This window comes from Mirounga leonina, unplaced genomic scaffold (genome assembly GCF_011800145.1).
Source record: "Mirounga leonina isolate KUSES-001 unplaced genomic scaffold, KU_Mleo_1.0 Mir_224, whole genome shotgun sequence".
NCBI lineage: Eukaryota > Metazoa > Chordata > Mammalia > Carnivora > Phocidae > Mirounga > Mirounga leonina.
Window position 1 is genome coordinate 10,776,808 of NW_023270615.1, and position 15,118 is coordinate 10,791,925.

The window sequence follows — 15,118 nt, forward strand, 5'->3', positions numbered from 1 at the left end:
TTCCTTCCTTCCTTCCTTCCTTCCTTCCTTCCTTCCTTCCTTCCTTCCTTCCTTCCTTTCTTTCTTTCTTTCCTTCCCTCCTTCCTTCCTTCCTTCCTCCCTCCCTCCCTCCCTCCCTCCCTCCCTCCCTCCCTTCCTTCCTTCCTTTCTCCTTATATTCCAGCCCCCTTGATTTTCTCACCTATTTATTTCATTTGCAGTGGCCTCAAATCCTTTTCTGAATGAGGCAGGTTAAAAATAAATATGAATAATGTGGGCAGTGTCATCACCTCCATTCTTCAGATTGCAGAGTAAGAGTCAGGGAGGTTAAGGAACTTGTTCAAGATTCAGCAGGCAAATTAAAGTACAGAATGGGGATCCTAGCCTCTTAACCCCAAACTTTATGTTTGCCTGTTTATGTATCTACATAGGACTTCCTGGTATATTAGAGCACATAACTGAAATCCAAAGATGATATGAGCAACCACATTATATATCATAACTTTTCAGTTTCCATATAAAACTAAATTTTTTTTTTACCAGCTTTGTCAAGAAATATTAATCTGACAGATTTGACTTCCACTTACATTCCTTTTCCTCCCAGTTCCATGGTGGAGGCGCCCATAAGTAAGAAAGTGTCCCTAAGTGGATGGCAGGAGAGAGAAAACAATTAAAGGGTGAGGAGGACATGTCCGGTGAGACATCAACTCATTGAAGTCCCCCTCAGGGGATTAAGTGGGAGGGTGTCCAGTCTTGCATTGATTGCAAGAAGAATCACAGACTCTGGAAGGAACTTTGTTTTATGGTCTCCGAAACAATGCAGAAACTCGATTAGGACTGAAGGTTATAATCTAGCAAAGGTCCTAATAGGCCTGCTTTATTGAGTGGAGAGGAATGCTTCGTAATTATTGTACCAGTTATTTGCAAATTGGTATGTCTAAAATGCTGGAGGGCCCCTATACCAGCCTTTAACATTCTGAAGCTCATCCACACAGAAATTGCATTTGTCCTTGAAATTTGCACTTTCTCCAAAGATAGTCCTGTGGAAGAACAGTAAATTTCTGGCTACCTTGAGATGATCACTCCTGCTGATTTTTTGGGGGGAACACATTAATGAAACTATTTAATATTACCACGACTTTATTTCCTGGTGAGGAGAATGAGAAGAGAGGTGAACTATTATATCCAAATTATGACTAAGCCTACAGAAGAGGTAAAATAGAACATAACCACCAAGCCTCTATGTGGTGAGTACTTTCCCCGACTCACTCTCGGTTCTGTGAAAGGCATCCTATGTGTTGGTCCCTAAAAAGATGCCACTATCCTTTAGATCACAGAAGAGTTTGCATTCAGACTCCCTAGGCTGCAAGTGACAGAACCCAAGTAAAAATCAATTAAGAAAAAAAAAAAGTGGTGGGGGGGTGAGATTTATCTGTTCACATAATGCCGTCACAGGCAAGCAGATACAGAGTTGGCCTCAGGATCCCACTGGATCAACTGATAGAAGAACATCTTTCCTACTGTCTTTGTCTTTCTCTCTCACTATCTCTCTCCCTCCCTTTCTGCCTCTGTTGCTCTCTCAATATATATATACACTCAGGAAGATAAAACAGACATCCACTTAAAACTTCATATTTGTTCTCTAGGAACTAGTTCCAATTTCAGATAATTATAAAGGCTCAAGAAAAGCATATAGATTAGAAGGGACTTAGGAAATGCATCAATATGTAAACCTTGTTTGGATCATGATTTAACAAGCTAACTGCAAAAAAAATGCAGACAGTTGGGGAAATTTGGAACTGATTAAATATTTAGTGACGATAAGAAGTTGTCTTATTGTCTTATTAAAAAGACTTATTAAAAAGTTTAATCATCATGATATTACAGCTGTGCACTTTTAAAAGTCTATCTTTTAGAGATTTACAGATGAGGTTATAGGATGTCTGGGGCTTTGCTGTGCCAAGCAATCCACTATTGAGTGGGGAGAGGTAGTAAGTGGGAATATAGGTGAAACCAGGTTGCCCACGAGTTGAACGCATTGAAACCTACGTGATGGGTAAAGGTAGTTCATTACATTTTTCTCTCTACTTTTGTGTATGTTTACATTTTCCCAATGAAAAGCTTTTAACAAAGGATCCCCAAGGTTCGAATCCAGACCAGAGAGATAGTGTTAGAAACCCATGAATGTATGTTGACTTTCTTCTCCGATGGCGGGGGGCTTCTGTTTTTGATGTGTCTACTCTGATCACCCTGCAAGTGATTTGAGCTTGCTCTGAGGGAGCTGAGTTCTGTGTGGGCATCAAGCAGTGCCTCCTCTGAAAAAAGCTCAGCCCTTCCACCGGACAGGATGGCCAGCTGACCAACACAGGATTGGGCCTTGGACAATAGAGGTTAGAGTAGAGGTGGGTTTACCACTTTGTTTCACCAATCCAGTGCAGAGTTACTGGGAAGGTGGATTCTACTGTTATTTCTAAAAATGTTACCGTTGCTATGGGGTATTTGGGGGGAGGGGGGAAGCTCCCATCATTTACAGCCCAGGAAAATATAATTAGACCTGACTCTATTCTTTGGACCCTTGTGAGCTGCAGACCACCAGAGTTCAGATAGTCCACAAGAGCAAGAATTAAAGTTGTCAGGGCTTTGCACTGTTATTTTTGCATACATGAATATAATTAAGATCCTGTGATAGTTCAGATTTGAATGTTAAAAGTTACCTTAGGGACTTGATGTTTCTCTTTAAGTCTTGAGTCCCGGTGGGGTAAAATAGAGTCCCAGATGCGGTTAAAAAAAAAAAAAGTTGTATTTGTCATTACTAAGTCGTTACTAATGTGTCATTACTACGTTTCCTGTACTTAGAACTTCAGCAAGCTCTAGCTGGATATGTATGTATACATTCAACCTCAAACCTGTTTAAGAAAACGGTCAACTGAGAAAGACACTCTATTATAAGTATTGATGGTTTACATACAGCCTGCTGTGAGCTATTTTGACTCAGGCTTCGAGTCTGAAACTCACTATTTAATAGTAAAACCTTGGCAGGAGAAATGTTCTGAATGTGTACCCAATTGGAGCAGTCAAAAAAAAAAAAGAAAGAAAGAAAATGAAAAAAGAGAAGCCAACAATACCAACAATAGGTATAAGATTTTGCAATGCCATCTGGTGGATGTTACTCAGTCATATTCATGTTCCCATTTCCTTCCTTCCTCCCTCTGTCTCTTTGTCTTAAATGCCTCGCTTTCCGAAAGTAGAATTTGTTTGTGGTTAAGGTTGACTTTGAAGCTTGGGATTGAATAACAAACTCTCTTATAAAAGTCAAAGTGTTATCCCTCTATTAGAACGAAGGCAAATGCAGGTTGAGCTCTGGGTGGCAGCCCTCCCTTCCCTGGACTCATTCCAGCCAGAACCCCTCATGGAAATTCACTCATGATTTCTTTACCATGTGATTAATAATAGGAGGATGCCGTGGAAATACGTCCGGTACCAGAATGTCCTAAGGAACATCTGGGCAACAGAATACTGGTCAAGGTGCTGACCCTGAAGTAAGTCTCAGCAAACATACTAACCACTGCACAGAGATTTATCTTGCCTTTTACATATAAACTGCGTCTCTATGGACAGAGCTTGAATGGGGAGGGTCTTCCAGCGCCGTTGTAACAGTGTGTGGTTGTGATGTGGTGGGAGGAGCCGAGTTGGGAGTCAGCTAGACCCAGATTCTATTTCTCCCAAGCCTCGCACAGTCCCTCCTCTGTCACAGGGAAGGCACACCGTGAAGTTAGTCACGTAAGGTAACTGAGTCAAACAGCGTAGTTACAAAAGGAACAGGGAAAGCTATGCAGGGAAAAAAACTGAAAAGCAGTGAATGGTGTACTCGAGGCCACGCTGACTAATTCATGAGAGCTGATGGTGCCTTTCTCTTCCCATCTCTGCGTCCAGTGATGTCACATCCGTCCATAGCTTGAAATTGGCCATGGTGGGATATTTACAACATAGAAATCAGAAAATGCTACATATTAGAGCTTTTGTGGGTTTTTTCCCCCCCAGAAACTGTTAACTATTGAAACACAACCTTAAATATGACTAAAACCCAGTCTCAGTGCCAGGGGACCACAGAGGACCAGAGAGCAGTGTGACTTTAGCAAACTATTTTAAGGGGGTACCCACTGCTGGCGAGGGCCAGTTCTTGCCATCCAAGGACACAAGCCCGTTTTGGCCAACTGTCTGTTTTGTTTTTGTTTTTGCTTTTTCAAGAGAAGCTGGAAATTCAGAGTTTTCTGCATGATTTCATTTTTTTTTTTTTAAGATTTTATTTATTTATTTGAGAGAGAGAGTGAGAGAGACAGAGAGCATGAGAGGGAGGAGGGTCAGAGGGAGAAGCAGACCCCCCGCTGAGCAGGGAGCCCAATGTGGGACTCGATCCCGGGACTCCAGGATCATGACCTGAGCCGAAGGCAGTCGCTTAACCTAGGCGCCCCGATTTCCTGACTTCTTAAATACCTTCTCATTTCCTTTCCATTCTACAACTGAATGCCAGCTGGATTCATCTGGTGGGCCAGCTGTTTGCCACATCTACTTTACAGCAATTATCTCCAATTTTTTTTTTTGACTGTTTACTTGTAGAGTAGGAAAAAGTCCTATGTCCTCTGTATACATGTATTAATTTTATACATGCAGATCAAAATATTATCTACATTATCAAATATACAGAAATGAGAAATTGAAATGTATGAACTAAATAAATCGGAATAAATTACCATAGCTTCTTCCAGCACACGAACAGATTGTATTGCATATCCAGTCGGGAATGTTTGCATGCCTCTCTTGCAGACTGCTACTTTCGAGAATTCTTCCAACTTCAAATCACAGACTCTTGAAAATATTCAGTTGTAAATGCCCTGTCTAGGCAACAGTACATAAGCATAATATTTTTTTTTTAAAGATTTTATTTATTTATTTGAGAGAGAGAATGAGATAGAGAGCATGATGGGGGGAGGGTCAGAGAGAGAGGCAGACTCCCTGCTGAGCAGGGAGCCCGACGTGGGACTCGATCCCGGGACTCCAGGATCATGACCTGAGCTGAAGGCAGTCGCTTAACCAACTGAGCCACCCGGGCGCCCCAAGCATAATATTTTTTAATACCCCCATTAGGAGGGTCATCCATCTCTTGAAGTCAATTCATGGACCCCTCAAGCAGCACCTAGTTTGCAATCAGGGCATCTGGACTCTGAATTCAAGGCTGTATCTCAACCCTGGGATCTTCTCTGGGAGTTTGAGTTCTTACCGATAAATGACTGACATTGTTACACCAGACGGTCTCAAAGTTCCTACTTGCCCTAAACTTCTGTGATTCTAATACATAGCTTCCCCAGACCTCTCCTGAGAACACAAGGAGGCAGAGCTGCTCACCCAGTTGTGGGGGCTCTCTTGATGTGGTAGCCCCTCCCCCTAGCCAGCTCTACCAACAGGGGGAGGGGAGTGAGGGCCTTTTGTGCAGGGAGATGAGCAGCTCATAAACCAGCTCTGTGTCAAGTCTGGGCTACAGAAGGCAGCCTCTAACCCTTGCAAGCCAACCTGGAAGTGGGAGCCTGCTGGCCCTTGAGCAGGGGGACTGAGTGGAAGTGGCCGCTAGTCTCCTCTGCGTTGCTCAGGAAATCACCCTATTGTCTGAGGCACTCAATCACCCCCACAGGATGCACATCAGGCCCCTCGTAGGTGCAATAACTATGCTATTCAGGATTGGAGGAATTCTCCCTTATGATGTCACTTTGCCACCAAGTCTTCTACATCTTTCCAATAAATAAACAACAGCAGTTCTCACAGGTGGGAAAACATGGCCAGAGAGACATGTATTGGGACACCTGGGTGGCTCAGTTGGTTAAACGTCTGCCTTCAGCTCAGGTCATGATCCCAGGGTCCTGGGATCGAGTCCCGCATCGGGCTCCTTGTTCCGCGGGGAGCCTGCTTCTCCCTCTGCCTCTGCCTCTCTCTCTCTATCTCTCATGAATCAATAAATAAAATCTTTAAAAAAAAAAAAAAAGAGAGACATGTATTATTTAAAAAAACAAGTAGAGCCATTTGGATTTCTCTTAACGAAAATTGTCAGTTTTCTGGCGATGTTTTTCCCCGTTGCCAAAGCAGGAATCAGGTAAAATTGAGGTGTTTGCCCAGTGCACTTGGCCCACTCAGGTGTCTTAAATAGTATCCATCTCAACATTCACCTGCAAGAGGAGCAATGGACCAAAGAGATTGTCCCAGCTATAACTCCTCTAAATAAACCAGATTTTTAAAAAAAAGCAAGTTCTTGTAGGTAAACCTACAATGTCAAAAATATGAATAGTAAAAATGTAATGGTAATGTTAAAGACCCCATTTCCCCATTGACACGGACATGCAGAATTTTTATTTCTACCACTATCGATTTTATCAGCTCGGGAATTTTTCAGAATCTGTTGCGATCTCTAACTGTCACTGTTTTGCTTTTGAGAGACATGTAAAACCTCAAGCATGTAGAAAGAATCAGGCTGGTGTCGATTCTGCAAATGTTTGTAGCACCTAGGAAAAAGAGAGGATGGCAACAAAGTATTTTTCTCTTTTGCATTTAATGTGGGGAAATCTTTTAATGTAAGATTTAACCCTATCTTATGTAAAGTAACCTTAGCTCAGAGGAGTCTCCTTGCTGGTGAAACTGGTGTGCATCATCACGTTTACTCAGAGAGATTGATTGATTGATTTAAAATTTATTTATTTGAGAGAGAGAACGAGCAGGGGGCGGGGCAGAGGGAGAGAGAGAGAGAGAGAAGCAGACTTCGCGCTGAGCAGGAAGCCCGACTCAGGGCTCTATCCCAGGATCCGGAAATCATGACCTGAGCCCAAGGCAAAAGCTGCCCAGGGAGCTTGTTTTAAATGCAGATTTTGGGAGACCTTGCACCATCATTTCCTCCAAGAGATTCTGGTTCACCAGATCTCAGGGGGGACAAAGAAACCTACATTTTGATAAACTCCTCATTTGCCTCACAATGCTAGTTTCTGGGGTCTGCCCTTGGAGATACACCTGTAGGAAAAAAACCTCAGGTTCTGTGATCAGAAAAGGCTGGGCTCTTTTTAGGGCCCCCTGGGTGGTGCAGTTGACTGAGCATCGACTATTGGTTTTGGCTCAGGTCATGATCTCAGAGTTGTGAGATCGAACCCTGTATTGGGCTCTAGCTCAGCGTGGAGTCTGCTTGAGTTTCTCTCTCCCTCTCCCTCTCTCACTCGTTTTCTTTCTCTCTCAAATAAATAAATCTTTACAAAAAAAGATCCTCTTTTTAGGCAAAGTTACCCAGCGATAAGGCCATTCTCTGACACATGGCTTGAAACAAAAATTGGCCTAATTTATGTGACTTCTGAGGTAATGGTGGTCCAGGGCCTGGTTACTGGTACACTCAGCTAGCAGGATCCCAAATCATGGGTTGTTAGCCTGAGAAACTTGGAACGTGCACATCTGTGCTTCATGTGTATCCTATAACATGTGGAAGGAAGCCTTGGGTATGCAGTCTCATCAAAGCCACCATTTTAAGGGGAATGGGCAATTAGGGCTGATATGTTTCTAGTTCTCACTGGGTCCCCACAGCTCAGTGTTTATTGGCAGCGCTCCGCTCCTTCCCCAGCAACTCAGCAGCTCCCTTGGTAGTGGAATAGGAAAGGTCAGACATTCTCCCACATAAATGGCCCCACTATAAATCTAAGCAAAAGCAACGGAACTTCTATTATTATTATTTTTACTCTCTGAAATGCCTTGTCCCTTAGAATTGAATAATAGAGATTCCTACCCTAGTAGTAAAGGGTAAACTGTGAACAAAACCTTTACCTAAGACAGAGGCTTTACCATTAGAAAACACAGCATCTACAGTGGTAAGTAGGGCCATGTTGGATCACACCATGGGCACCATTCTGCCGTCTCTCCCTTGAGTTGCCACCAACAAGTGCTTTTTAGGAGAATGTGCCATCCACCACGATCTCCACTGACTAGGAATTTTCCACGAACCTCCCATCTTTCTCCACTAATATCCCATTATGATTCTCATCTGTGTGGAGTTATCCAAATATTTTGGGGAACGATGTACATTTTTAACCGGTTTATAGAGCTCAGCACTTTCAGGAAATTCAAAATTATCTAAGTTAAAACCCTATTTTTTCTTACTCTCTCTGAAAGGTTTGAGATTGAAATTGAGCCTCTGTTTGCCAGCATTGCCCTCTACGATGTTAAAGAAAGGAAAAAGGTAAGGAGGCGAAGAACACCCCATCCATGGGGGCACACATTGCTCATGATTTTGGGGGTTCGTGGTTTTCAAATCCACTTCTCTGCAGCAAAAACACATCAGATTTGAAAGCAAATGACCTTTGACACAGCTGGTTCTATTGCCTTTGCAGTGTTTGCAGGAATGATCTGGCAATGTTAGTCATTTATGTTCTTTGAAGAATCTTAAAGGGAGAGCCTGTTTGGGATCGAGAGAGAAAAGAAATAGCAACATATGGGGTGACACATCAAACAAGGCAATTTAAATACATTTTTAACAAGCTCGGATATATATGTAATGTTACCTCCGTTGGGGAGGTTTTGCAGTGTGAGAGAGTCTCATCGTGGATGGAAGGCATCTTGTGCAGGAAGAGTATTAATTTGCCATCAGGCGAAGAGCTCACCAACTGTGATGCGCTTTTAATGAAAAAGATTTTGAGTACCTAACCCTCCTCTCCAGGAGTGTTTTAATGTTTCGTCACTTTGTGACCCTCAGAGGAGGACAAAAACAGCACAGCCACAAAGGATACTCTTGCCCCTTTGACCCGTAATCACTCCGTATTTAACGAAGTGTGTATCTCTTGGATAAATATTCACAACCCCTGAGACTTACGTCAGCTAGGGTAGATTTACTGCTAAAACTGCTAACTCCTAAATTCCAAAGTGTAAGGCAGTAATTCAGGAAATACGGATGGGTTAATAAAAATGTAAATGTTTCGAGGAACGTCTCTCAAACAGCTCCAAAATATCTAGAAATTGTGACAAAATGCATATCAGATTTTTCCACCACCACTAGTCATAAACCATGTCTATGATGACCCTTATTTCTTTGGCAACATTTTTTGTGGGTTTTTGACTCTTTAAACATGGGTAGACCAGGAGAACAGCAGGTGTGACTTCTTTTTTGCCTTGTTCCTTGTTTACAGATCTCAGAAAATTTTCACTGTGACCTGAACTCTGACCAGTTCAAAGGCTTTCTGCGTGCTCACACGCCCTCCGTGGCTCCATCAAGTCAGGCAAGATCCGCAGTCTTCTCGGTCACCTACCCATCCTCGGACATCTACCTAGTAGTCAAGGTAATTAAACACAATTTGGTTTGCACATTCTGCATTCGGATGCGCTCCTTGTTGCATTATTCCCAGAGCATGTTTGGGGTGAAAGAGGGGTCAGAATGTATCCACATTTTCTCTCTGAGGTTTGCTTTGTTTCCTTTTCACCTGGCCCCTTTTCCTTTCCAAACAAATCCTGCGTGGGACAGTAGCACAACTCTGGGTTTGGGAGTCATACAGTCTTGGTTTTGAATCCTGGCTTTGAAACTTCGTAGCTATAGGACTTTGGGTGATTACCTAAACTTTCGGAGACTTAGTTTCCTTACATGTAAAGTGGGGATTATAATACTGCCCTCAGTGGGCAGTTGTGATTGCAGAAGAAAGCCTGGCCCATTACTTTATTCCTGACCAAGCTTTATTCCTGACCAAGCTGTTCTTCCTACCCTTAGCTGTCCAGCTCTGAGAGCTGCTGTGGAGGAAATCTTGGCTAGAGTTCCCTGATACTGTTCGTGTTCTTCTAGACGCCTGTAGAGCAATGTTCCCAAGTCCAGGCTCTGACAATTTAAGGTGTGGGCTGTGGTTTCCAAATTTCACTCTCCCTTTATATCACCATGTCACAGACTATGACTATGGGTGGTGCAACTCAAAATCTGTGGGACAGTTCCAAGGAGAAGGACTTTGCATTCTCAGCTGTACTCTTTGCTGATAGAAGAAACCCAGAGGCTTTCTCTGCACACCAGAATGACTGGTTAGAGGTTAACAGCAAACGTTGAGTATTTCACTTAACTTAAGCCAAATATTTAGTCTTATTGACTGTTTACCCCAAAATTGTAAAAAAAAAAAAAAAAAAAATTCAGGTGTTTTGATTTCATGTCTACGCAGAGTTCCAGGTTTGGAACATTTTCTAGTAAGCGCAGTGTTTTACTTCCAGAATCCCATTGATTCCCCCATGATCCCGAGAGAGCAGCTTATAGATTCCCAAGAATTTAAATGACTTAGAGGTCAGTTGACAAGTGGCAGATGTCTTTGCCTTCTAGCTGCCTTTCCACCATTTTGCAAAGATTCTGAAAAGTTACTGTTACTCAAGGAGAATCTATGTAACGTTGTAGGAGGGATTAAAGTTAAAATTGTGTTGCTAAAAAGACACATCTGTTGTTGTCACACTGAACATGTATCTTTTTCACTGCAGTATCCCTTAGACATATAGGAAGGCTAGAGTCAAGCCCACCCTACAGCTAGTTAGATTCAAAGTTCCCTCAGTCTGGGAACCCAAAGATGCCAACACTAGTCCCATCCAGCCAAGTTTTACTTAAGCTCTACTTCTTAGGGGATGACTTTGTTTTAGTTAATCCACCATACTCTGCTAAGTATCAGCGGTTACCTACAGGTTACTGTTACTCACTAAATATATTACAAAATTCTCAAATGTACAGATGCATTCATTTGGCAATAACAAGTCTTCTATCAGTTGTCTGTATAGAGTGAAGACATTTAAAGCTCAATAAGACAGTCCCTGGTTTGCTTCTGACTTCTTTTCCTTTACTGTAATGGTGTCATTGTTGCTTCTCTCTACAGATACAGTAAATGGTGTGTCACATTTAGCACAGCCAGGCAGATGCCATTCAGTAAAGAGGAGTTCTTTCTTATTCTTCTTCCCAGGCTGAACACCGGGATCTTAACTGTATTTTAGGCAGAGTTTCCTAGTTTAGTATTGTATATACTATTGCTTTAAGGGATTATCCAGGCTTAAAGGTTTTGTTCCTCAGTTGAGGGATGGAGAATAAGGATGAAATTTAAAACTTCAAAAATAAACATGTGGAGGCACTGAACCAGCCCCTCCTGAATAGGACAGAGGGCAGCCTTTTATCTGACAAAAATCCCCTGGTAATCCCCACACATCCCTTTCCTCTGCCCGCCACGCTTCTGAGGACCCCTGGGTTTCTTTCACACATAAACACGAGGGGACATACAGTGAGCCCTCACAGCAGCCCGCAGCCCTTCTCGTGAAGTACCTGGAGTTACTCTTGCCCAACTGGGGAAGGGAGTAGTCTCTGCTGGTCTGGTCAGATCGGGAGTCTTCCACTTTCAGACTCTGGAGACCCCTGTCCTATGGGTTCCATGCTGCACGTTGCTGCTTCAGGATCTCCGTTAAAAGGTCCTTTATCTCTGCTCAAAGTTCATTTTAAAGACCACATCTTTATCCGTTGACTACATGGAAAAACTAACTTCTTCCAATTTGCTCTACGAGCTCCTGACTATGAGCTTCACTAGAATAGGAATCAGGTCTGTCTTGTTCACCCCCTTACCTGCCCAGCAGCTACCACCTAGAAAAAAAATAAAAATAAACACTCTGTCCCTATCTGGTAGTGCCTGTGGACCACGTGCACCTAATGGAATATGTTAAACCCAGATTTCATGTTGCAGGAATGCCGCATCTGGTGTCTAATCTCAACAAAGGCTAATGGGACTACCTCCACTTGTTTTTCTCTTCAGCATTTTCTTGGAGCAGAGGGTTGGGGAATTTCAAATCTCTATTTTTTTTCCCCCATCAACAGGGTGACCACATTTCTGGCCAGCCAGATCCTTTACCCGAAGCAAACTGGAAGAAGATACTCGACAGGAGTAGCATTAAATCATATTTCCAGCCAGTTAGTTAGCCAAGTGAAAAGCTGCCCCATTCCACACCTTTCGGTTTCTCTCCATGTCTGTTAAATCCAGAGAAGCGGCCCTAATAGGAAATACAAGGGAGACAATTACAGATAATTTATTCTGTTCATTTATTCATTTTGTGGAAGGTTTTAGTCCCCAACCTGACTTTTACGGAGGCCATATTTCTTTTTTACATTGTAAGCAATAATAAAGAAAATGAGCTTTTCACTTCTTACATATGTCTCATGGGTTCTGTTTTATAAAATAACTTTTATTGCATTTTTTTATTGTAGGCGTAATGCATGTTTATGGTTTAAAAATAGAAAATACACATAGCAATAGGAAGAAGATAAAAATAGCACATAATCTCACTATACAAAGATAACTACTATTAACAGTTTGTGTATCTACTATCATCCTTTGAATCTGCCTTTGTGATTTCTTTTTTACAAAACTGTGGTGCTCTTCATGCTAATTTTTTTCACACTAATTTTTTTAATCAGAAAATATACAGCATGAGCATCTTCCCTTGTCCTCAAATACTGTGACAAAACCTCATTTTGATGGTTGCATTGATGCCATTATGTGGATATAATTCATGAGTTTTGTTTTAATATTATTTTTGTTGGTAGATTGAAAAAGTCCTTCAGCAGGGAGAGATTGGAGACTGTGCAGAACCATACATGGTTATCAAAGAAGGTGATGGTGGAAAGGTATGATACTTTGGCTATTACTAAATGGTGACATCTTAGAATAAACAGATAGTTTTCAGAAGTTCCACAAAGTAGTTAAGTAAAGAATAGGTCCATAATATGTCCCCATATGAGACATTGATACATTGTGTCTTAAAAAAGAAGAAAGGAGAGCTGGTCATTGATGATAACTTTTTAAAGAAATAAATTCTTGAATTCAACAAACGACGTATGCCCCAGTGTCTAAAAAAAACTTGGCTAGGACAAAAGCCACATCCTGTTGTCTTGGTTCCAAGGCCCTGACCCAGGTTGGGAAGGCCACAGAGACCTCACGAAACTCTGCTGGGCTTTCTCAACAGTACCAGCCAATTTCTAAATGTCTTTTCTGGTGTGGATATTTGGAAATAGGCTGAGACTTCTGTACATCATAAATTCACTGACACAGCATAGGTGCTGAGGCTGTGAAAGGGACATCTTTTCTCAGCCCCCATTTGCAAAGGTTTCCAATGTGACTCTTAAAACATGGCCTTTCTGGACGAAGACTTGGCTATCAGCATCCTCCTCCAGACTCATACATTTCAAATAAGATTTCTTGAACTCAAGACACTTATTTTTTAAAAACCTACCTTTTCTTCTGAACTTAGAAAGAACACCCTGGAAGTGCTGTCAGCCTAATAAGAAGTGGTTAACAACCTTTAGAGATTTTTCTAGAGTTTCCCAAGGCAACTTTTGAAAAACAGGCTCTCTTGAAAGCGCGATCGGTAATATATAAAATGTTTCATTCTAAAATTTTGTCATGCAAATCCAAGGCTTGTAGCTAGCCCCTAAAAGCACTTGTTGATTAACTGGTATAACAAGTCTTGGACTTTTTTTTTTTTTTTTAGCTGAAGGTATATTTAATAATTGAATGTTGACTTTCTTTAAACTCTTCCATTTCTGATCTGTATTCTTGTCAGCTAGAATTCTAGCCTGAGTTGTATCATTTTCCTGCCCATTCACTCTTTTTAATTAGTAGGGTAGGGATTTTGGAGATGGCTGTCATATCCGTGGCAGAGACCGTTAACTTGGTGCTGACACCATATGGTTTGTTTCTGCTTGTGTCTTTCCACTTTCCTCTAGAGTAAAGAAAAGATTGAAAAACTAAAACTTCAAGCTGAATCCTTCTGCCAGCGTTTGGGAAAATACCGGATGCCTTTTGCCTGGGCCCCCATAAGCTTAACAAGTTTCTTCAATGTCTCCACCCTGGACAGGGAGGTAACCGATGTGGAGTCCATGGTTGGTAAGATTTTCAACTGCAGTGGGAAGGGGAGGGGTCCCCAGTGAACTAACTCTGAGGTCAGCTGCTTATTAATGGGGGCCCAGGGTGCAGTAATGAGTGGAGAGTGGGAACGAAGAAGAAGATAAATAGGACGAAACACTATTATGACTGACTTACAAATGCTTGATTTGGATGGTGATCCCCAAAACAATTATCATGAACATTTATGGAACTTAAATATATTCTTACAGGGCGCCTGGGTGGCTCAGTTGGTTAAGCGACTGCCTTCGGCTCAGGTCATGATCCTGGAGTCCCCGGGATCGAGTCCCACATCGGGCTCCCTGCTCAGCAGGGAGTCTGCTTCTCCCTCTGACCCTCCCCCCCTCTCATGCTCTCTGTCTCTCATTCTCTCTCTCAAATAAATAAATAAAAAAAAAATCTTTAAAAATATATTCTTACAGTAAGACTTTTGGTTGGAATTTTCTGGACACTTCAACACTTTAAAAAGTTAATTTTCAGTAGCTGCCTCCTTTTCAAAGTAAAAGTTTTGAAATAACAAAGTACAATAACTATCTATAGTGGGTTAAACAATGCCACCATGATTGGCTCTTAAACATAAGAAAAGCTACTCTCAGGAAGCCTTCAAAAAGCAAAACTCTGGCTTCTCAGCAAAATTTCCAGTCCCTTCAAAAAAAATTTTTTTTTTTTGCCAAGTGCAATGAAAAAGTAGATGCCAAAAGAGTATTTAGTTTCTGTTCCAATTTATTGAGCATATTTCTCCTTTTCATCACCTCACCCTGGATCTGAGTCATTAATTTCCTGAACAGTGTGGGTATGGAAGTGTTCAGGAGGGTTCAGAGTTCTCGAGTCGACCCACCCCACCCATGGTAGAAAGTCTGTTGTCCTGAGTGTCTTTGTATCCAGCAAATATGTGAGACTGTTCACATTTCTCCGCATTCCCACGCCCTGCCTTTTCCCAAATGCTGCCTTTAACGGGGGGACTGGAGGGAGAGGTATTTGTCATTGCTGTTTCTCTTCTGGAATTATTGTTTTGTAATTACCAGTCAGAACTGCTGGGGTATTTCTGATTTACCAACAACAAACCTCACTCGAGTGCATCCTGACCTTCACACCACAATGGGTAGGGTTTTTTGTTTTTTTTCCATGCCAACTTCTATGTAGACCCAGGTAGCCTTATTTGAAAAGAATTATGCACAGAT

The 15,118-nt window shown here is 42.0% G+C and overlaps 1 protein-coding gene across 2 annotated transcripts in view; it reads left to right on the forward strand.

Annotated features, from left to right (window-relative positions):
- The window catches only part of DOCK8 (dedicator of cytokinesis 8), a 227,664-nt gene that overhangs the window by 87,450 nt on the left and 125,096 nt on the right, over positions 1–15,118 (forward strand). For both annotated transcript variants that reach the window (XM_035029106.1, XM_035029107.1), the window contains 5 exons: positions 3,433–3,518; positions 8,167–8,233; positions 9,177–9,326; positions 12,581–12,661; positions 13,760–13,919. In XM_035029106.1, coding sequence (XP_034884997.1) covers positions 3,433–3,518; positions 8,167–8,233; positions 9,177–9,326; positions 12,581–12,661; positions 13,760–13,919 — 544 coding nt within the window. The remainder of the gene's footprint in view (positions 1–3,432; positions 3,519–8,166; positions 8,234–9,176; positions 9,327–12,580; positions 12,662–13,759; positions 13,920–15,118) is intronic.